This window comes from Mobula hypostoma, chromosome 10 (genome assembly GCF_963921235.1).
Source record: "Mobula hypostoma chromosome 10, sMobHyp1.1, whole genome shotgun sequence".
In the NCBI taxonomy this organism is placed as follows: domain Eukaryota; kingdom Metazoa; phylum Chordata; class Chondrichthyes; order Myliobatiformes; family Myliobatidae; genus Mobula; species Mobula hypostoma.
Genome location: NC_086106.1, coordinates 27,964,837 through 27,987,693, shown reverse-complemented (window position 1 = coordinate 27,987,693; position 22,857 = coordinate 27,964,837). Strand labels below are relative to the sequence as shown.

Below are 22,857 nucleotides of genomic sequence, written 5' to 3'. Positions count from 1 at the left end.
TTTATTTATTATGTTTTATTTATTTTTTTTCTCTTTCTACTAGGTTATATATTGCATTGAACTGCTGCTGCTAAGTTAACAAATTTCACGTCACATGCCGACGATAACAATCTTGATTCTGATTCTGATTTGGGAGCAGAATTAGGCCATTCAGCCCATCAAGTCTGCTCTACCATTCGATCAAGGCTAATTTATTTTCCCTCTCAACCCCATTCTCCCATAATGTTTAACACCCTGACTAATCAAGAATCTGTCAACCTCTGCTTTAAATATACCCAATGACTAACCTCCACAATGGATTCCACAGGTTCCCCACCCTATGGCTGAAGAAATTCCTCCTCATCCTTGCTCTAAAGAGATGTCCTTGTATACTCAAACTGTGCTCCCTGCTCTTAACTAGGCCTTTCAATATTCAATGAGATTCCACCCCCCCCCCTCATTTTTCTAAAATCCAGAGAGTACAGGCTCAGAAGAGGCAAAAATTCCTAATATGTTAACCCCTTTATGCCTGGAATCATTCTCATAAACCTCCTCTAGACCCTCTCCAACGCCAGTACATTCTTTATAAAGCTTCAGCATCCCATTCCACATTCCAGCATCTTTCCTCTGATACCATGTCCCCTATCTGGTTTAGCAGCCTCCTGTGCAGAACCATGTTAAAGGCCTTCCGAACATCCAAGTAAACAGCATCCAGTGACTCTCTATTGCCCACGCTGTCTGCTAATTCCTCAAAGAATTCCAACAGATTAGTCGGGCAGGATTTCCCCTTGAGGAAACCATACCGACTTCGGTCTATTTTATCGTGTGCCTCCAGGTACCCCGAAGCTTCATCCATTTGTAACAGACTCCAACATCTTTGCCAATCACTGAAGTCAGGCTGACTGGCCTATAATTTGCCTCCCTCGCTTCTTAAAGAGTGTGGTGACATTTCCAATATTGCAGTCCTCTAGAACCCTTCCAGAATGTAGTGATTCATGAAAGATCATTACTAATGCCTCCACAATCTCCTTCAGAACCCTGGGGTGTAGCCTATCTGGTCCACATGATTTACCAGTCCTTTCATCTTCCCAAGCACCTTCTCCTTCATAACATTGACTACACTCCATTCTGCTCCCTGACACTCTCGAACTGTTGCCATGCTGCTGGGATTTTTCCACTGTGAAGACTGATGCAAAGTATTTATTCACTTCATCTGTCAGTACTCTGTCCCCCATTACCACCTCCTCAGCATAATTTTCCAGTGGTCCAATATCCACTCTTGCTTCTCTTTATAGCTGAAAATCTTTTAGTATCCTCTTATATATTATTGGCTATTTTACCTCTAATCTTTTTTTCTCAAATGTTTTAGTTGCCTTCTGTTGATTTTTGAAAGCTTTGCAATCCCCCAAGCTTCCCACTAATTTTTGCACTATTGTATGCCTTCTCTTTTGTTTTTATGTTGCCTTTGACTTCCCTTGTCAGCCACGGTTGCCTCATCTTCCCTTTGGAAGGTTTCTTCTTCTTGGGAATGAACTGATCCTGTGTCTTTCAATTTACTCCCAGAATCCGAATCAGGCTTGATATCACCGGCAAATGTTGCAAAATGTGTCGTCTTTACAGCAGTGGTACAATGCAATACCTAATATTAGGAAAAGATCATGAATTAGAGTATATTAATTGAATTAAATAAGTAGCGCAAAACAGAAATAAAAATATAGTGAGGTACACATTTTAATTCCACATCCCATTCCCATTCTGACATGTCTATCCACGGCCTCCTCTACTGTAAAGATGAAGCCACACTCGGGTTGGAGGAACAACACCTTATATTCCGTCTGGGTAGCCTCCAACCTGATGGCATGAACATTGACTGCTCAAACTTCCGCTAATGCCCCACCTCCCCCTCATACCCCATCTGTTATTTATTTATATACACACATTCTTTCTCTCTCTCTCCTTCTTCTCCCTCTGTCCCTCTCACTATACCCCTTGCCCATCCTCTGGGTTTTTCCCCCCCTCCCCCTTTTCCTTCTCCCTGGGCCTCCTCTCCCATGACCCTCTCATATCCCCTTTGCCAATCACCTGTCCAGCTCTTGGCTCCATCCCTCCCCCTTCTGTCTTCTCCTATCATTTTGGATCTCCCCCTCCCCCTCCCACTTTCAAATCTCTTACTAACTCTTCTTTCAGTTAGTCCTGACGAAGGGTCTCGGCCTGAAACGTCGACTGTACCTCTTCCTAGAGATGCTGCCTGGCCTGCTGCGTTCACCAGCAACTTTGATGTATGTTGCTTGAAATTCCAGCACCTGCAGATTTCCTCGTGCTTGTGAGGTAGTGTTGATGGGTTCAATGTCCAATCAGAAATTGAATGGCAGAGGAGAACTAGTTCCTGAATCATTGAGTGTGGGCCTTCAGACTTCTGTACCTCCTTGCTGACGGTAACAATGAGGACAAGGCATGTCCTGGGTGATGGGGGTCCTTAATGATGGATGCCACCTTTTTGAGGCATCGCTCCTTGAAGATGCCCTGGATACTACAGAGGCCAGTGCCCCTGAGTTTACAACTCTCTGCAGCTTTTTTCAATCCTGTGCGGCAGCCCCCTCCCCCAGTACCAGACAGTGATGAAGCCAGTTATAATGCTCTGCACTGTACTTCCGTAGAAATTTGCAAGTGTCTTTGGTGACGTACCAAATCCCTCAGACTCCAAATGAAGGCTTATAATGCTGCTGTGCCTTCGTTGTAGCCACATTGCTCTGTTGGATCCAGAGCAGATCCTCAGGGATGCTGATACCCAGGGACTTGAAATTGCTCGCTCTCTCCACTTCTGATCCCTCTATGAGGCTTGGTTTATGTCCCCTTGTCTTACCCTTCCTGAAGTCCACAATCAGTTCTTTGGTCTTATTGACGTTGAGTAAAAGGTTGTTGCTGTGACACCACTCAACCAGCTGGTATATCTCACCCCTGCATGCCTTCTTGTCACCATCTGAAATTCTGCCAACTATTATTGTGTCATCAGCAAATTTACAGATGGCATTTGAGTTGTGCCTAGCCACACAATCATGGGTGTAGAGAGAGTAGAGCAGTGGGCCAAGCCCTACAGTTATCTTTCTCTCCCCTTCCAAACAACTGTGGCCAGCTCTTCTCCCATGCCACAGTAGTTCCCTGTAATCATTGACTTCATCATGACCTGTGGGGATGAGTGTGTGCCTTGAAGAACATACCGGGCATACCCAAATCAGAAGCCGTGGATGGACCAGGAGATTTGGAGTCTGTTGAGAGCTAGATCTGTAGCATACAAGACCGGCGATCTGGAACTCTGCAAGAGGTCCAAGGAAAGTTAGCTTAAAAGTGAAGAGGCAGTACTGAGTAAAGATAGAGACAGAATTGGATGCATCTCTCACGTGAAAGTGTTTTCAGGCCATTACTTCCTACAAGACAAAAAGTAACATCAGACCTAACATGAGTTGAACCCCTTTTAAGTACGCTTTGAAAGGGAGAATAAAACCTTACTTCTGCTGATTGTTGCAGCTTCTAGTGACCCTGTGATCTCTGTCTCAAATGCCAACATCAGAATACCTTTCAGGAGAGTGAACCGTTGCTAGAGGAGGCACGGTGATGTAGTGTTTAGCACAACGCTTTACAGTACCAGCAACGTGGGTTCAAATCCCACTTCTGCCTGTAAGGAGTTTGTACGTTCCCGTGACCGTGTGGATTTCCTCCGGGTGTTCTGGTTTCCTCCCACAGTCCAATGAAGATTGGTTAATTGGTCTCTAAATTGTCCTGTGATTGGACTAGGGTTACTGGGAGGAGCGGCTCGAAACATGGCCTATTCCACACTGCACCTCACTAAGTAAATCAGATGTCAGGCCCTGATGGTTAACCTGGTAGGGCACTGAATACCTTTACCAAGCAACTGGCTGAAGTGTTCGAGGACATCTTTATCTCTCACCACTGCTGTCAGAGGCTCCCACCTGCTTCAAAACTTCTCAATTGTTCCCATGACCAAGACAAGCAGGGTGAGCTGCCTCAGTGACCATCGCTCAGTCGTACTCACATCTTCTGTGCTGAAATGCTTTGAGAGGTTGGTCTTGGTTGGGGTTAACTCCCGTTTGAGCAAGGACCTGGTCCTACTGCAACTTGTCTGTCGCCACAATAGGTCCACAACAGATGCAGTCTCACTGGCTCTCCACTCGGCCTTGGATCACCTGGACAACAGCAACGCCGACGTCAGACTGCTGCTCATTGACTACAGCTCAGAGTTCAACACCATCGTCCCTTCAGTATTCATCAACAAGCTCCAAAACCTGGGTCTTTGTGCCTCCCTCTGCAAATGGATTCTCGGCTTCCTCACAGGGAGATCACAGTCTGTGTGGACTGGAAATAAAATCTCCTCCTTGATGATAATTAATAGTGGCACTCATCAGGGCTGCGTGCTTAGCCCACTGCTCTACTCTCTCTACACCCACGACTGTACGGCTAGGCACAGCTCACACACCATCTGGGCGGGAGGAGAAGATGGCGGTGCGACGCAGCGCGCGCAGCTCTCCGGTGAAATGATATCGTATTTGTAAATAGGATGCCGTGCACAATTCTGATTTGATGGAGACAGACGTGAGAAGCACAGAGGAACGTCTGGAAAAATTTCTGAAATGCCCGGTTAACCTGTGTGATCGAGAATCTCCGGAGGGAAGGCCCCAAATCCCCGGCTTTGCCTGCCGCTGGCGACCGGGGCTGAGGTCGAAGCGTTCAGCAGAGATGGTGCTCGGTACTCGGTGTCAGAGGGCCAATCAGAGCTCGAAGTTTTCGGACGACTCAGAGTCGGACTGTGGTCGGGCATGGCAGGGAGAGTTTTCTTCCTTCTCCCGTCTGCGTGAGATGTGGGACTTTCAAGAGACTTTGAACTTTTTTACTGTGCCCATGGCCTGTTCTTCATCAGGTTATGGTATTGTTGCACTGTTGTAACTATATGTTATAATTATGTGGTTTTTGTTAGTTTTTCAGTCTTGGTCTGTCCTGTGTTTCTGTGATATCACACCGGAGGAATATTGTATAATTTCTTAATGCATGCATTACTAAATAATAAAAGAGGACTGCGTATCCTCATAATCTAATCTAATCTAATCTATAGATTTGCTGATGACACCACTGTTTTGGCAGCCTCTCATTGGTCACCTTGAGGCATACAGGGGTGAGGTAGATCAGCTGGCTGAGTGCTGTCACAACCACAACCTCTCACTCAGTGTCAGGAAGACCAAGGAATTGACAGTGAACTTCCGGAAGGGGAAGTCAGGAGAATACGTACCAGTCCTCATCAAGTCAGCTATACAAGACCCCACTGTGTTTCGTTCTGGTTACCTCACTACAGGAAGGATGTGGATACCATAGAGAGAATGCAGAGCAGATTTACAAGGATGTTGCCTGAATTGCCTTATGAGAATAGGTTGAGTGAACTTGGCCTTTTCTCCTTGGAGTGACAGAGGATAAGAGGTGACCTGATAGAGGTGTATAAGATGATGAGAGGCATTGATCACGTGGATAGCCTGAGGCTTTTGCCCAGGGCTGAAATGGCTAACACGAGGGGGTACAATTTTAAGGTGCTTAGAAGCAGGTACAAGGGGGACGTCAGAGGTACATTTTTCACACAGAGATTGGTGGGTGCGTGGAATGCACTGCCAGCAAAGGTGGTAGAGGCAGATACAATAGGGTCTTTTAAGAGACTCTTAGGTACAGGGCGCTTAGAAAAATAGAGGGCTATGTGGCAGGGAAATTCTAGGCAGTTTCTTGAGTAGGTTACATGTTCGGCACAACATTGTGGGCCGAAGGGCCTGTAATGTGCTGCAGGTTTTCTATGTTCTATCTGGTATATCACCAAAGACTGCAGCAAATTTCTACAGACGGACCATGGAGAGCATTCTAACTGGTTGCATCACCATCTGGTACAGAGGCACCAATGCAAAAATCATAAAGGGCTGAAAGGCTGCTGCATCATAGACAAATAGAACGCTATTGGGCCATCGTGGGCACTGGCCTCCCCACAATCGAGGACACCTTCAAAAGGTGGTGCCCCTAGAAGATGGCACCCATCATTAAGGACCACCATTGCCCAGGAAATGCCCTCTTCTCATTACCACCACCAGGTAAAGGAGCCCAAAGACCCAACTTCAGAAGCAGATTCTTCCCCTCCTCCGTCAGATTTCTGAATGGACCGTAAACCAATGAAAATACCTCATTATTCCACTGGACAAGACGTGCCCAGGCATCTTTCCTGAAGAAGGTGGCAGGGTTTGTCATCGAAACGTCAGTTATAATAGATATCTGTACCTGGCTGGAAGCCCGAGAGGAGTTTATTCATTACATCATTATAGCACAGAAGAAGATACAGGCATTGGAAATGAGATGCTGTCGCAACATCTTGGGCACCTCATACTTTGGACCACATCACGAACGAGCAGGTCCGCAAGACCATCCAGCACCACATTGGCCCCCATGAAGACCTTCTCACATAGAACATAGACCATAGAATAGTACAGCACAGTACAGGCCCTTTGGCCCACAATGTTGTGCTGACCCTCAAACCCTGCCTCCCATGTAAGCCCCCACCTTAAATTCCTCCATATACCTGTCTAGTAGTCTCTTAAACTTCACTGGTGTATCTGCCTCCACCACTGACTCAGGCAGTGCATTCCACGCACCAACCACTCTCTGAGTAAAAAACCTTCCTCTAATATCCCCCTTGAACTTCCCACCCCTTACCTTAAAGCCATGTCCTCTTGTATTGAGCAGTGGTGCCCTGGGGAAGAGACGCTGGCTGTCCACTCTATCTATTCCTCTTAATATCTTGTACACCTCTATCATGTCTCCTCTCATCCTCCTTCTCTCCAAAGAGTAAAGCCCTAGCTCCCTTCATCTCTGATCATAATGCATACTCTCTAAACCAGGCAGCATCCTGGTAAATCTCCTCTGTACCCTTTCCAATGCTTCCACATCCTTCCTATAGTGAGGCAACCAGAACTGGACACAGTACTCCAAGTATGGCCTAACCAGAGTTTTATAGAGCTGCATCATTACATCATGACTCTTAAACTCTGTTCCTCGACTTATGAAAGCTAACACCCCATAAGCTTTCTTAACTACCCTATCCACCTGTGAGGCAACTTTCAGGAATCTGTGGACATGTACCCTGAGATCCCTCTGCTCCTCCACACTACCAAGTATCCTGCAATTTACTTTGTACTCTGCCTTGGAGTTTGTCCTTCCAAAGTGTACCACCTCACACTTCTCCAGGTTGAAATCCATCTGCCACTTCTCAGCCCACTTCTGCATCCTATCAATGTCTCTCTGCAATCTTTGACAATCCTCTACATTATCTACAACACCACCAACCTTTGTGTCATCTGCAAACTTGCCAACCCACCCTTCTACCCCCACATCCAGGTCGTTAATAAAAATCACGAAAAGTAGAGGTCCCAGAACAGATCCTTGTGGGACACCACTAGTCACAATCCTCCAATCTGAATGTACTCCCTCCACCACGACCCTCTGCCTTCTGCAGGCAAGCCAATTCTGAATCCACCTGGCCAAACTTCCCTGGATCCCATGCCTTCTGACTTTCTGAATAAGCCTACCGTGTTGAACCTTGTCAAATGCCTTACTAAAATCCATACAGATCACATCCACTGCACTACCCTCATCTATATGCCTGGTCACCTCCTCAAAGAACTCTATCAGGCTTGTTAGACACGATCTGCTCTTCACAAAGCCATGCTGACTGTCCCTGATCAGACCTTGATTCTCTAAATGCTCAGAGATCCTATCTCTAAGAATCTTTTCCAACAGCTTTCCCACCACAGACGTAAGGCTCACTGGTCTATAATTACCCGGACTATCCCTACTACCTTTTTTGAACAAGGGGACAACATTCGCCTCCCTCCAATCCTCCGGTACCATTCCCGTGGACAACGAGGACCTAAAGATCCTAGCCAGAGGCTCAGCAATCTCTTCTCTCGCCTCGTGGAGCAGCCTGGGGAATATTCCGTCAGGCCCTGGGGACTTATCCATCCTAATGTATTTTAACAACTCCAACACCTCCTCTCCCTTAATAGCAACATGCTCCAGAACATCAACCTCACTCATATTGTCCTCACCATCATCAAGTTCCCAACGGTGGAAAAAAGGCTGAGCTGGTACGGCCACATAACAAGATCCAGCGGCCTTGCAAGACCGTTCTACAAGGAACTGTGGATGGGGAAAAGAAGGAGAGGCAGACAGAGGAAAAGATGGAGGGACAACATTAAAGAATGGACAGGGCAAACATTTGCAGTGACCCAGGCACTGGCACACAACCGCGACAGATGGACAGACTGATGGCGCCCCGACCACTCCACCAGGAGTTAAGGGCAAGCACCATTTAGTTTTGTAACTTACGGTAATTTTCCTGCTGCAAGAAAAAAAATCACAATTTCCAGATCAGTTATAATAAATCTGATTCGGGGAGATCAGCACATCAGGACAGATCCCAGGGCTGCCAATCCATCTACCCCACTGTTATCAGACTATCGAATGGTTCCCGAGTACAATAAGATGGTCCCTTCACCTCATTATCTACCCTGTTATTACTTCGCACTTTACTGTCCACCTGCTCCGCACACCCTCTCTGAAGCTGTTGTACTTTATTCTGCATTATATTTATATTTATGTACTATGTCAATGACTTCACCTGTCTGAACAGTGACGCAACGCAGGTTTTTCATTATACAGGCGGCAAGATGGCGTACCAATACGTGTAGTACTTTAGATTAGATTCAACTTTATTGTCATTGTGCCGAGTACAGATACAAAGCCAGTGAAATGCATTTAGCATTTGACCAGAAATGCAAAGGATAGTGTTATTTACAAAATAACTGCGAATAAAAAGTGCTACAGCACACAAATATAAAAGTACTGAGACAGTACAATATGGGTGCAATACTGCTTAGCGCTGTGATGGAGGTTCAGCAGGGTCACAGCCTCAGGTAAGAAGCTCTTCCTGTGCCTGCTGGTGTGGGAGCGGAGGCTCCTGTAGCGCCTACCGGATGGGAGAAGAGTAAAAAGTCCATGGTTAGGGTGAGATGCATCTTTGATAATGCTTTTCACCCTGCCCAGGCAGCGTTTATGGTAGATGTTCTCAATGGTGGGCAATTGGGTGCCGATAATCCGCTGGGCAGTTTTCACCACCCGCCTGAGTGCTTTGCAGTCCGATACGGGACAATTGCCATACCACACTGAGATGCAGTTGGTGAGTATGCTCTCAGTGGTACAGCGGTAAAAGTCTGTCAGTATCCTGGGACAGAGGTGAGCTTTCTTGATGCTCTGCAGGAAATAAAGGCGCTGTTGCGCCTTTTTGATCAGGATGGAGTTGTTCCAGCTCCAGCGACAGGGTTCGACTGCGCCGTTGTATTGAAGGAGTTTCTCCGCATTTCCTCCGGATGCTCCAGTTTCCTCCACGTTCCAAAAGACGTTTGCGTTAGTTGGATGTTTGTTCTTCTTTTGTGCTAATGGCAGTTCGCACCTGCAGTATCAAGAAGGTACATTACCGCCACCTACTGCAATGGATCAGGGCAGGAGCCGTACCGGGGATCAGATCCTACTTCCCAAACCGCTTTTAGTTAAAAAGTTCACCGGAGCTCCATGTGATTTAACCATTTCTGTCTCCGGTAGCAGAACATCCTGCAAACTAGGCACTCCAGATCTACACAAGAATCGCCCAAACGGCTTCCTACTTTCCATCGAATATCTGAGACGCATCATGATCACGTGTTCCACTGTCTGTGGGAACTTATATATAAAAAAAATCACACCACCCATTCTTCTACTTACGAACAAGTGTAAAAGTTAGGTAGAAATCCAGTCCAAACCTCAATCTCGCCAACCACACATTTTCCCTCCCATTCCTTCCCAAAAGGTGCCTCCCCAGGACTGGTTAATTTGGGTTTTTGGTCGGTCGGAAGAGCCTGTAACCGTGCTGGAAAGGTATTACTAAATAAAATGAAGAGGAATACTAAACCAATTTTTTCCATGACCAATGGATACCTCTTTACCCACAGTCCCATGCAGCTCAGAAACCGCCCTGCGTGGTACTGCTTCGCTCGTGCGCGTGTGAGCCGGGTGTGCGCAGTGCATCCTGGGTGGGGCCGGGCCGGGCTGACACCGGGACCGAGAGGAGGAGGAGGAAGGTTCGGGACACCGGCGGCCGGTGCGGGACGAGGGGGTAAGGTCCGGGCGTGGTTTACGCGGCAGAGGCGGCACCGACTCTCGCCTAAACCCGGGGGGTGGGGGTTGTTGCTCCTCGGGCCCGAACACAGGCTCGGCGTGGAGGCCGCCGTGTCTCGGTCCCCGGCCTGTTCTCCTTCCCGTCGCGGCCTTTCGTGTAGCTGTTTACGGTGCCGGGATCTGAACATAACGCAGCCGGCGGGGTTTGGGATCCCGCCGGCCGCACGTAAATGACACCAATGTATCCGCCCCTACCATCACCCCGGCATCCCCCGTGTGCTTCCCTCCAATCACCCCAGAATTATATGTTAAATGTCTAAATACAGCGCGGAATAGGCCCTTCGAGCCGCGCCGCCCATTGACTCGATTTAACCCTAACAACACACGCACAATGCTGGAGGAAGCCAGCATCTAGCACTGCTGCCTGGCCTGCAGCATTTTGTGTGTGTGTGTGTGTGTGGCTCGGATTTCCAGCATCTGGTTTATCCAGTTAGCCCTAACCCATTCACAGGACAGTGACCGATTAGCCGACCCGCTACGTCTTTGATCTTTGGAGGACCCGCGCATTCCTCGAGAGAGGGAACTCCAGGATTAAACCCCGGCGCCCCGAGCTGTAATAGCGCCGTGCTAACCGCTACCGTGGCGCCTAATCATGCCCCTTTCTATTCGCCATTTCCCCGGGGGAAAGTCTCTGAGCTGTGCATCTTGTCATGTTTGTGCCCATCTAAGCTAGTCCCACGTGTCCCCATTTGGCCCAAATCTCTCTTGAACAGTCCAGACTCTGTACCACTGCCTCTCCGAATGCCATTTAACTGCGCGGGGTCCAGAAGCGGTTACGCTCGGCGCCGATCTGCGAGGAGTTCAGTCGTCGACCCTGTGCGATGCATGGGGGTTTCTCTCGTCCTCCGCTTTCCTCCCACAGTCCATTAGGGTAAACTGATAGGTCATTCAAATCGTGATTAGGTTAGGGGCAATCGGGTTTGTTGGCGGCTGGCCTATTCCGTGCTGTATCACTAAATGCATTATTGGACCCGCCTCCATCACTTTCTCTGGTGGCTTCCAAATGCGTACCACCCTCTGCCTGATGTAGGTCCCTTCAAATCACCCAAAAGCAGAGGTTCCCAGCCTTTTTAAATGCCATGAACCAGTACCATTAAGCAAACGGGTCCGTGGTCACCCCTGCCCCAAAGCTATGAACATCAAACTGCATCCTGGGCTGCAACTCATGAAGTGAAACATTCAGTTCTGCCTGACTATAGTGGGCGTGCGCCGCAAGCTCCCTCCCAGAGCCCTGCTTCAGTGCGTCCCCTGGCCTTGTTGCACCCAGCTCCGTGCCTTGCACCTCGTTTTTTCTCTGGGTGGAGCCCGGATTGTCTGCCGGCTGTAATAACGAGAATTCAGAGCTTTGATTGGCCCTGATCACAGTATAATTGAGTTTGTCATAGAAATGGAGGGTGCAACAGTTCAATCTAAAACCAGTCTGTTATGCCTAAACAACGGGATGAGGGAGGATTTGGCTAGCGTAGACTGGGAACACAGGCTCTGTGGTGGGCTGGTTGAGGAACAGTGGAAGACTTTCAAAGAGTTTTTTCAGGGTGCTTAACAAAAATATATTCCTGTTAAAAGCAGGAACAAAAGGGTGGGGAGAGCCAGCCATGGATAACTAAGGAATTAAAGGAAGGTATCAAACTAAAAGCTCAAAGTTGCCAAGAGTAGTGGGAAACTGGAAGATTTGGGAAAACTTTTAAAAACAACAAAGTACCATGAAACAAGCAATAAAGTCGGTGTGTCTGCTCTGCGATGTGTGGGTTTTCTCTCGTCCTCCGCTTTCCTCCCACAGTCCATCAGGCCGACCAGGTAAACTAATAGGTCATTCAAATGGTGATTATGAAAACTAGCACAAAATATCGAAACGGATAGTAAAAGTTTTTGTAATTATATAAAGTGGAAAAGGATGGCCAAAGTGAATATAGGTCCGTTGAAGGACAAGGGGGAATTGATATTGGGTAAGGAGGAAATGGTGAGGCTTTGAATGACTGTTTTGTGTCATTATTCACGGTGGAGGACATGTTGAAGAGAGGTGATATGGATGCAGTGCAAGGTGAGGTCCTCGATACAATAGCTATCACTGATACAATAGGTAGTGCTGAGCAAACTTGTGGGGCTGCAGATAGAAAAATCCCCTGGTCCTGATCGAATGAATCCTAGGGTACTGAAAGAAATGGCAAAAGTTGTAGTAGAGGCTTTGGTGATGATTTACCAAAATCCCAGCGAGTGTCACGCCACTGTTCAAAAAATGATGTAGGCAAAAGCAGGTAACTACAGGTCAGTTAGTTTAACATCTGTAGTTGGGAAAATGCTTGAAGCTATCATTAAAGAAGAAATAGCGAGACATCTGGCAGGAAATGGATCCATCAGGCAGATGCAGCATGGATTCAGCAAGGGCAGATCCTGTTTGACAAACTTACTGGAGTTCTTTGAGGATTTTACAAGTGCAGTGGATAGATGGGAACAGATGGACGTTATTTACTTGGATTTCTGGAATGTGTTTGATAAGGTGCTGCATAAAAGACTTATCCATAAGATAAGGATGCAAAGAGTTGGGGTGATGTATTAGCATGGATACAGGGTTGGTTAACTGAAAGAAAGCAGAGTTGGGATACATGGGTGTTACTCTGGTTGGCAATCAGTGGTGAACGGTGGTGCCATACGGGTCGGAGCTGGGCCTGCAACTGTTCATGATATATATTAATGATCTGGAAGAGGGTGCCATATCTAAGTTTGCTGATGATACTAAATTGAGAGGAAAAGCAAATTGTGCAGAAGATACGGAGAGTCTGCAGAGGGATATAGAGAGGTTAGGTGAGTGGGCAAGGTTCTGGCAGATGGAGTACAATGTTGGTAAATGCGAGGTCATCCACTTCAGAAGGAAAAATAGAAGATCCAATTATTATTATTTAAATGATAAAATACTGCATCATGCTGCTGTGCAGAGGGACTTGGGAGTGTTTGTGCATGAATCACAAAAGGTTGGTTTGCAGGTGCAGCAGGCTGTCAAGAAAGCAAATGGAATGTTGGCCTTCATTACTAGAGGGACTGAATTGAAGAGCAGGAAGGTTATGCTGCAACTCTACAGGGTACTGGTGAGGCTGCACCTGGAGTACTGCCTGCAGTTCCGAGGTGGTGCAGAGGAGGTTCACCAGGTTGATTCCAGAGATGAGGGGGTTAGACTACGAGGAGAGATTGAGTTGCCTGGGACTGTACTCTCTGCAATTCACAAGAATGAGAGGAGATCTGATAGAAACATATAAAATTATGAAAGGCATAGATAAGACAGGCAGGAAAGTGTTTTCACTGGTAGGTGACATTAAAACTAGGGGACATAACCTCAAGATTGGGGGGAGTAGATTTAGGACAGAGATGAGGAACTGCTTTTCCCAGAGAGTGGTGAATCTGTGGAATTCTCTGCCCAATGAAGCAGTGGAGGCTACCTCAGTAAATATATTTAAGACAAGGTTGGATAGATTTTTGCATAGTAGGGGAATTAAGGGTTATGGGGAAAAGTCAAGTTTGTGGAGATGAGTCGATGGTATGATAGAGGCTTCTTTTTTTGTTTTGTTCATGTAAGAGAACAGAAGGGCCTCAGTTTAAAGATGTTTTAATCTCAAACAGCGAGACCCTGAGTCACCGCATTGAAGTTCCCAGCTCATTTTTCGTGGAGTTAGACCTGAGTGGCCACATTTAGCTCCCAACTGAGCCATAGTTGACCAGAGAAATTGGAAATATCCATTCTGAACTGTTTTTCAGTGATGACCGTTATGAATTTCTCTTTCAGGGTTTTGAAGAGGGAAAATATGCTGGTAGGAATTTCAAGCCAATCTGCAAGTCAGGATCTTGGACGCTCTTTCGCCTGCCCAGCGCCTGAAAACCATGGGAGGAGGAATACCCATTCTGCCCCTGGGCACGAGTTGCAGACCTCAGTGTGACGAGGGCAGTCAGCGATGCACTCCTGAGTGAGGGGCTTCCAGAGCACGAGCTGTAGCCGGTCACGCACGGCCCGGGGAGAGCTGCGGTCGCAGCGGGCGAGACAGCGGGCGCACGTTCTGCGTGCAGGCGAAGCTGTCCCAAATGAACAGGTTCTGGAGGGAAGCCATGTAATTATCCTGCAGTAGTCTGAAAGAGTAGGGAGGTATTTCCCTGACACAAGTGCTGATCTGAGTGCACCCTGATGGCTGGAAGCAAAGGGGTTGCTGTGAACATTTGCATTTTAGCTGCGTGAGTGTGAAGGAGTTTATTAATTTCTCTTGCTGTTGAAAGCAAACCCTGCCTTCACACTAATGAAACAGTTTCAGTGTTCGGACTGTGGGAAGAACTTTAAGCGATCTAATGCCCTGATAACACACCAGTACATTCACACCGGAGAGAGGCCGTTCATCTGCTCAGTGTGTGGGAAAGGATTCACCCACTCATCTCACCTGGTCAACCACAAGCGGGTCCACACCGGGGAGCGGCCGTTCATCTGCTCCATGTGCGGGAGGGGATTCACCCAGTCGTCCAACCTGCTGACCCACCAGCGGGTTCACACCGGGGAGAGGCCGTTCACCTGCTCCGAGTGCGGGAAGGGCTTCACTTACACGTCTCAGCTGCTGAATCACCAGAGAGTGCACACTGTGGAGAGGCCGTTCACCTGCTCCGTGTGCGGGAAAGGGTTCAACCAGTCATCCTCCCTGCTGAGGCACCAACGGGTCCACACTGGGGAGAGGCCGTTCACCTGCTCCGTGTGCGGGAAGGGCTTTGCTCACCCGGGCAATCTACTGACCCACCAACGGGTCCACACTGGGGAGAGGCCGTTCACCTGCTCCGTGTGTGAGAAGGGATTCACTCAGTCCTCCCACTTGCTGAGACACCAGCGGCTTCACACTGGGGAGAGGTTCTGACCCGTAAACATGGGGGAGGTTTAAACATTGCAGCCACTGAGACCCCGGGAATTAGAATTTGCAATCGTTGCTGCTAACGTGTCCAGGATTGACTTGATGTGCAGTTTATCTCTTAACGTTAAGAGTCAGATTAACTAGTCTGTAGTTTAATCTCCTTGATCCAAGTCAAATAAATTGGTTCTGTTTGAAGCAAACAATCTTTCCCCGTCTATTCATGATTTTGAATGCAGAGACACAGCAGGTCACAGACGCTGGAATCTGGAGCAACACCAAGTGATGGAAGAGCTCAGCAGGTCAGGCAGCATCTGTGGAGGGAAATGGATAGTCAGCCTTTTGGGCTGGGTCCCTTCGCCCAGACAGGACAGAAAGAGGGGAGATGGCCAGCATACGAAGGGGAGGGAAGGGGTGGAACAAGAGCTGAGGGTGATAGATAGATCCAAGTGAGGTAGGCCGAGAGAGTGGAAGTGATCTTTCAGATCGTAACTCTTTGTGCCATCGAGAATGTGGGTTTTTTTTTGTATAACTTTTTCTATTACTGTCACATGAACCACAGTACAAGAGGACATGAGTTGAGAGTTAAAGGGCAAAAGTTTAGAGGTGACATGAGGGGGAACTTCTTTACTCAGAAAGTGGTAGCTGTGTGGAACGAGCTTCCAGCAGAAGTGGTTGAGGCAAGTTTGATGTTGTCGTTTAAAGTTAAATTGGATAGATATATGGACAGGAAAGGAATGGAGGGTTATGGGCTGAATGCAGGTTGGTGGGACTAGGTGAGAGTATGAGTTTGGCACGGACTAGAAGGGCCGAGATGGCCTGTTTCCATGCTGTAATTGTTATATGGTTATAAAACTTGTATCCTTCATAGTCAATTCAAGACAACAGTGCATTAAGATAGTGATGGTGATGTATATCTAGGCTTTGATATATTCTACCCAAAGGGAAAAGAGACCGTCGGGCGGGAGAAGTCTTTGATTATGTTGGCTGCTTTACCGGGGACGCAAGAGGTGTAGACAGTGTCTACGGGGTGGGTGGGGAGGGGGTCTGGTTTCTGTGACGTAGTTGCTCGCGGTCGTGGGCAGAGCCGTCACTGGGCTGGTGTGTTTCTGCTCAGCATGGTAACCGGCAGTGAAGCAGCCCTCGACCATTGGTTCCGGTCCTGCTGGAAAGCAGGCATCCTCAGGCAATGGCAGGGACAGAAACCTGTCGGGCTAAAAGCTCACTTGCTCTCGATTCCCAGTGTGAGAAGTGGCTGGTACAATATATTAGCATTTTCCAAATGGTACGGGTCATTTCTGCACATATGTATATAATTCTGAAATAATTACCCAAATCTTCAATTATACGCAAATATAAAATTGTAGCAGCAGTTTATTATTCAGCTATATGTGGGGCAAGAAGGTTATGAATGGGGGTCATAAATTTAACTGAAGTGTGAGATGATGCACTTTGGAAAGTCTAGCCAGCATTGACTTGCACTATGGAGGGTAGGGTGCGCCAACGTGTGTAATGGGACAGAGGCACTGAGTACAGGCACATGGTTCGGTCAAAGTGGAATCACACGTAGGCAGGGTGGTGAAAGAAGCTGTTTGGCCCTCATTCAGGACATTGACTACTGGAGCTGGCACACTAATTTACAATCTTGGTGAGGCTGCACTCGGAGTAATGTGTACGTACGGTTTTTGTCACCCTGTTGCGATTGAGCTGGAAAGATGTACGAGGATGTTGCCAGGATTCAAGGGCCTGAGCTACAGAGAGGGGCTGGTCGTGTTAGGTCATGGGAGAATGCGGGGCCAGCAGGTTAAAATTATGAGATAAGGTGGGCATTAGGACTTTTCCCAAGGGTAGGGGAATCCAGAACTAGGGTACATTGATCGGGTGAGAGGGGAAAGATTTACCAGACCCAAAGGGGAGGGGATGTGATTGAGGTAGGCAGAATAGTGTCTGTTAAGGGGCACTTGGATTGGTACATGGGAGTGGGGTGCGGCTTGGGCAGATGTGGGCCAACACAGGACACTGGGACTAAATGATTGGGCTGACGGGCCTATAATTGTGCTGCATTCTTATACGATTCTTAAGCCTAAATATATTTATTGTAGCTCAAACTCAGTAAGGAAAAATACAACCGTCACCATTCTTTGTTCTACCCAGGATGTGCCAAGACCATGAGCAGAATTAGGCCATTTGGCCCATTCAGTCTGCTCCATTATTCAATCAGAGTTGATTTTTTTCACCTTCTCCTCATAACCCTTAGCCCCTTTTCCAACCAAGAAGCTGTCAATCTACACCTTAAATATGCCCAATGACTTGCCCTCCACAGTCCTCTGTGCTAACAGATTCACCATCCTTTGCTGGTTGAAATTCCTCCTCCTTTCAGTTCCAAAGGGATGCCCCTTTATCCTATGGCTATGTCCTTGGATTCTAGACTCCCCTGGTAATAGAAACATCCTTTCCATGTCCATATTCTCAAATACCATACTAATAACATTCCTTAGTTTAACTCGTAAAGACTCCTCATCTACACACTTCTGTGCTCACTCTTTGGCTTCATATAGACGTGACATTTTGCCCCACTGTCCGCTCACAGTCAGAAAAACCTGAGTGATTTCCAGTTCTGGTACTCCCACGATGCCTGAAACACTTTTTGCCTGTCTGAGCCAAACCCAGACCTGTGGGTAACACCATCTATGGGATCTTTGGAGCTCGAGCCAACTCCACAGGACAGTCTCCCTGGATGTGCGCATTAACTCTTTGGTTCAGATTCTGATCTGTTCATCACGTTAACATGCAGTGGAATGCACGGATGACTGACGCACCGAAGGAGGTGCTGCAGGGCAGCCTGTAAGGGTCGCCGCCCATGTCAGCACCAACTGAAGATGCCCACAATGCTTGGCAGGACACAGCCAGCAACAAAACAAGCCCATTTCCTCCCTCCCTCATACCCTCTCACACACAGACAGTCATCCAACTCCAGGACAGACCTCCATCTTCAGTATCGAAATTCAAAGTAAGTTGATTATCAAAGTACAGATATGTCACCATATATGACCCTGAGATTCATTTCTTGCAGGCGTACTCAATAAATCCAAAACCATAACAGAATCAGTGAAAGACCGGCCAACCTGGGTGTTCAACCAGAGTGCAAAGGACAACAAACTCTGCAAATACAAAAAGAGATAATAATAAATAAATTGTGAGAGCATGAGATGAAGAGTCCTTGAAAGTGAGTCTATAGGTTATGGGAACAGTTCAATGATGGGGCGAGGGAAGTTATTCCCTTGATGAATAAACCCTTCTCTGGCTTCTAGCTGGGTACAGGTATTGATTGTAACCAATATTTCGATAACACCCTCTCATCTTCTTCAGGGATGATGCCTGGCGATGTCTAGACTGGTGGTATCTATACCCCATAGTCTGTCCCTCCTGATTGGTTAGTTCTTAGCCAATCAGGGTTCTGCTCTCCCACCCTTGGTTCAAGAGCCTGATGGTTAAGGCGTAATAACTGTTTCCAAACCTGAGAGGCTCCTGTACCCTTTTGATGGCAGCAGTGAGAAGGGGGCATATCCTGGGTTGTGGGGGTAGGAACAATCCCTGGAAAAGCCAATGGCCTGAACTCCACGCGTGCCTTCTGTTCACATGAGCTTCCAATCCCAGGACCCACCATCACTGGCCTTTGAGCCCAGAGCGGAGGCGTGGTCTGCGGCTGTCCTTTGTCACCTTGAGCGCTTTGTAGAGGCCCAGAATACAGATGCCCTTTGACACCTGTCCACGTCGCTGGACCTAGAGTGCGGAGCAGGGGCCCAAGTCAAAGTTCCCCACATCCCTGTCCTTAAACCATAACCTGTTCCCTAGTTCCCCTCTCTGTCCCCAAAACCATCTCTTGAACTTTAAAAAAAAGCACAGCTCTTGACCCATGACCTCAATGGACACCACAACTTGGTGCTATCTTGCCCTTAGACTCCCCACAGTTCAGTCCCCAGCGAACATGACCTAATTGCAGTGACCTTGCTATGATATCCCATGCTAAGCATCTTGCGGTGTCCCTTCAAAGTTCAAAGTAAAGTTTATTTTCAGAGTACATACCCTGTCACTACATACAATCTTTTTCTGCAGGCATACTTAGCAAATCTATAGAACAAAACTACACCAACAAACTGCAAATACAGATATAAACAAATAGTAATTAATAACAAGCATGAAATAACAAGATAAAAGAGTCCTTAAATGAGTGTAGTTATCTATCCCCTTCTGTTCAAGAGCCTGGTGGTTGAGGGGTAATAACTGTTCTTGAACCTGGTGGTGAGAGTCCTGAGGCTCCTGTATCTTCTACCTGATGGCAGTAGTGAGAAAAGAGGTGGTGAGAATCTTTGATAATTGGCTGTTTTTCCATGGCAATGTTTCATATAGTTGTGCTCAATGGTTGGAGGGTTTTACCCGTGATGTACTGGGCCAAGTCTATTACCTTTCATTGGATTTTCCACTGAAAGGCACTGGTGTTTCCATACCAGCCCGTCATGCAGCCAGTCAGCACACTTTCCACCCCACATCAATCGAAGTTTGCCAAGATTTTTGATGACATGCCAAAACTTCACAGACTCCTGAGGAAGTAGGGGGCTGTTGTGCTTTCTTCACAATTATATTTATATGATGGGTCCAGGACTGGTCCTCTGAGATCATCACACCCAGGAATTTAAAGTTACTAATCTTCCAATGATTACTGGCTCATGGATTTCTGGTTTCCCTCTCCTGATGTCTACAATCAGCCCCTTGATCCTATTGACGTTGAGTGAGAGGATGATGTTATTACACCACTCGGCCAAATGTTCAGTCTCCCTCCTGTATGCTGATTCATCACCACCTTTGATACAGCCCACAACAGTGGTGTCATCAGCAAACTTGTATATGTTGCTGGAGCTGTACTTAGCCTCATAGTCATAGGTGTGAAGTGAGTAGAGCAGGGGGCTAAGGACACATCCCTGTGGTGCTCCTATGCTGATGGAGATTGTGGAGAAGATGTTTTTGCCATTCCAAACTGAATGGAGTCTGCAAGTGAGGAAATTGAGGATCCAATTGCACAAGGGAGTATTGAGGCCCAACTCTTGGAGTTTACTGATTAGTTTTGAGGGGATGATGGTGTTAAATGCCAAGCTGTATTCGATACAGAGCATCTTGATGTATGCATCCTTGCTACCCAGATGTTCCAGAGTTGTGTGAAGAGCCAGTGAAATAGAATCTGCTGTAGACCTATAGCTTTGGTAGATGAATTGGTGCCTCTCAGACAGGAGCCCGATATCAGTGACACACCCTTTGTTCCGATACTCCAGCCAATGGCTTCTCTGCAACCTGCTAAGCCAACCCAACCTAGGAAAGCCAATAAGGACGTGACAATTCTCACCGCTTGAAAACGAGGCCAGTCACCGTCCATGTTATGCCCTGAAATATGGGTGCTGGGAACGGATTGTTGTTGGCTTTGGGGCGTCCGAGCCTTGTCTCAGTTCGTGGCTCATCCCGAGCTGTAACTTGACTTTTCCATCACTTGGTTGACTCTGCGGATGTCTCCACTATGGATTGTCATCAGATTGGGTGCCATGGTCATAAGATGACACTTTCTACTGTTGCCCTACTAGGCAACACTTGATACCAAAAACCATTCTGAATGGTCTCATAACAACCCAAAAGGTTAAAATTTTGTTAATATCAATATCTAATAATATCCTCAATAATAATTTATTATTAATTCTTTAAAATATTAATAACACGCTTAGTTATTATCAAATAATATTGTCCAGCTGAGCATCGTGGGCATGCTGTGTCGGAATGTGGGGTGACACTTGCCGGCTGCCCTCAGCACATACTTAGGTTGTGTTGGTTGTCAACGCAAATAACGCATTTCACTGTATGTTTCAATGTATGCACAATAGGCATCCATTAGCCTTGTGAGACCATGGATTTGCGCCTTGGAAGGTTTCCAGGGCGCAGGCCTGGGCAACATTGTATGGAAGACTGGCAGTTGCCCATGCTGCAAGTTTCCCCTCTCCACGCCACCGATATTGTCCCAGGGAAGGGCACTAGGGCCAATACAGCTTGGCACCAGTGTCGTCGCAGAGCAATATGTGGTTAAGTGCCTTGCTCAAGGACACAACACACTGCCTCAGCTGAGGCTTGAACTAGCGACCTTCAGATCACTAGACTGATGCCTTAGCCACTTGGCCACATGCCAACACGCACAATAAATAAATCTTAAATATCAATAATTTGTATTGCAAACTCCATTGTCTTTTACACATTGGTTGTTTGTCAGTCTTTATTTTTGTGGTTTTCCATCAATTCTATTGTATTTCCTGTAAATATCTCCAAAAAAATTAATCTCAAGGTAGGATATGGTGAAATACAGTAAACTGTATGCACTTAGGTAATAAATTTGCTTTCCCTCTGACTTTGTCTAATTTTTCTTCAGTTATATGTTTTTCCTCCATTAAGTTCATCACGAACCTTATAGAGATGGGTCTTCCCTTCAGAATTTTCCTTACCCCCCAAGGATGTGTCTATTATCATGTCAGAGTTGTACAGCACAAAGAGGCCCAATGTACTGTACTGTGCGAAAGTCTTAGGCACAAATATATAGCTAGCTAGGTCTTTTGCACAGTACACTAGTAATATTATATATTGTACTGTACTGCTGCTGCAGGAAAAAGATAACAAATGAGAGTGCGAAGAGAGCAGTGAGAGGGGAAGGAGCAAGGAAGTGCTGGAGGGACATTCTGTAACAATCAATAAACGAATTGTTTGGAATCAAATGACCATGCCTGGTCTCTCAGGGCTGGGTGTGTCTGCACCTGGGCCGCCCTCTGCTCCTGGCACTCCTCCTCTGCCACCCGTCCCACACCCCTCCCAGTGCCCCACCCTTGCCATTCTCAACATCCTTTGCTCCCAGCAGATTTACACGTTTGCTCTCTGATATGTATGTAACCCCCAGGCTCGACCAGCACGTATTCGTCTAGGAGACAACAACTTCTGGCCCTGCCAGACTGATAAATCCCGCTTGTGTGGACACTGCGTGATGTGTTGCCCGGTTACAAATCTGCACCGCAAAATATCAGACAGTACACTCTATGGGATTAAGTGATTCAGCTTTATAAATCTTAATCTGGGTAGAGGGTTAGTAAAGAAAATAAAAAGTTAAAGGCCCCATTTTAGGGGAAAAGTCTATTGCGCATCGTTGGAGCTCACTGTCCGTTCATTTTTTCCCGTTGACCTCCAAGCGTAGCCGTCCCTCGGACCCTCGCTCCTCAGTCCACTCTGGTGGTCTTCCGACTCTCCATTCGTGTTCTCGCTCTCCATCGCTCCCCGACGAAAGTGCGTGAGAATCCCGGCTTCCAGACACACAAGAAAGAACAACGTTTCCTCATTGAATAGCCCCGACATTCCAAGGTCCCGTTGTCTCTAGTCATAACCCAAACATTGCTGCTACAGGAGAAACTATTACCTGAACAGTGGAACTTTACATAGAAGCCATTACATTAGTCTTCGCAGTGAAACCTTACAGCGTGTTACATACATATGTATATAATCACCTTAAAATTGTGCCTTCTAGTTTCCAACCCCACTCTGGGGAAAAAGGACCGTGATTGTGGAGATGTCCCTCATAATTTTAGGAATCTCCATGAACAAGGTCAGTCCAGTAAGCCAGCCCCAGCCTATC

General features: G+C 47.1%; 1 protein-coding gene across 2 annotated transcripts; it reads left to right on the top strand.

Moving 5' to 3' along the window:
- The first annotated feature begins 10,118 nt into the window (after positions 1 to 10,118).
- Positions 10,119 to 15,350, top strand: LOC134352783 (zinc finger protein 664-like). Of its 2 annotated transcripts, none has more exons than XM_063060237.1 (2): positions 10,119 to 10,222; positions 14,060 to 15,350. In XM_063060237.1, exon 2 carries the CDS (start codon positions 14,562 to 14,564, stop codon positions 15,159 to 15,161), a length of 600 nt encoding a protein of 199 aa, XP_062916307.1. In that variant the 5' UTR covers positions 10,119 to 10,222; positions 14,060 to 14,561; the 3' UTR covers positions 15,162 to 15,350. The 2 variants fall into 2 exon arrangements, with proteins under 2 accessions (XP_062916307.1, XP_062916308.1); XM_063060238.1 differs by lacking the exon at positions 10,119 to 10,222 and adding an exon at positions 11,914 to 12,081.
- Positions 15,351 to 22,857: the final 7,507 nt, after the last annotated feature.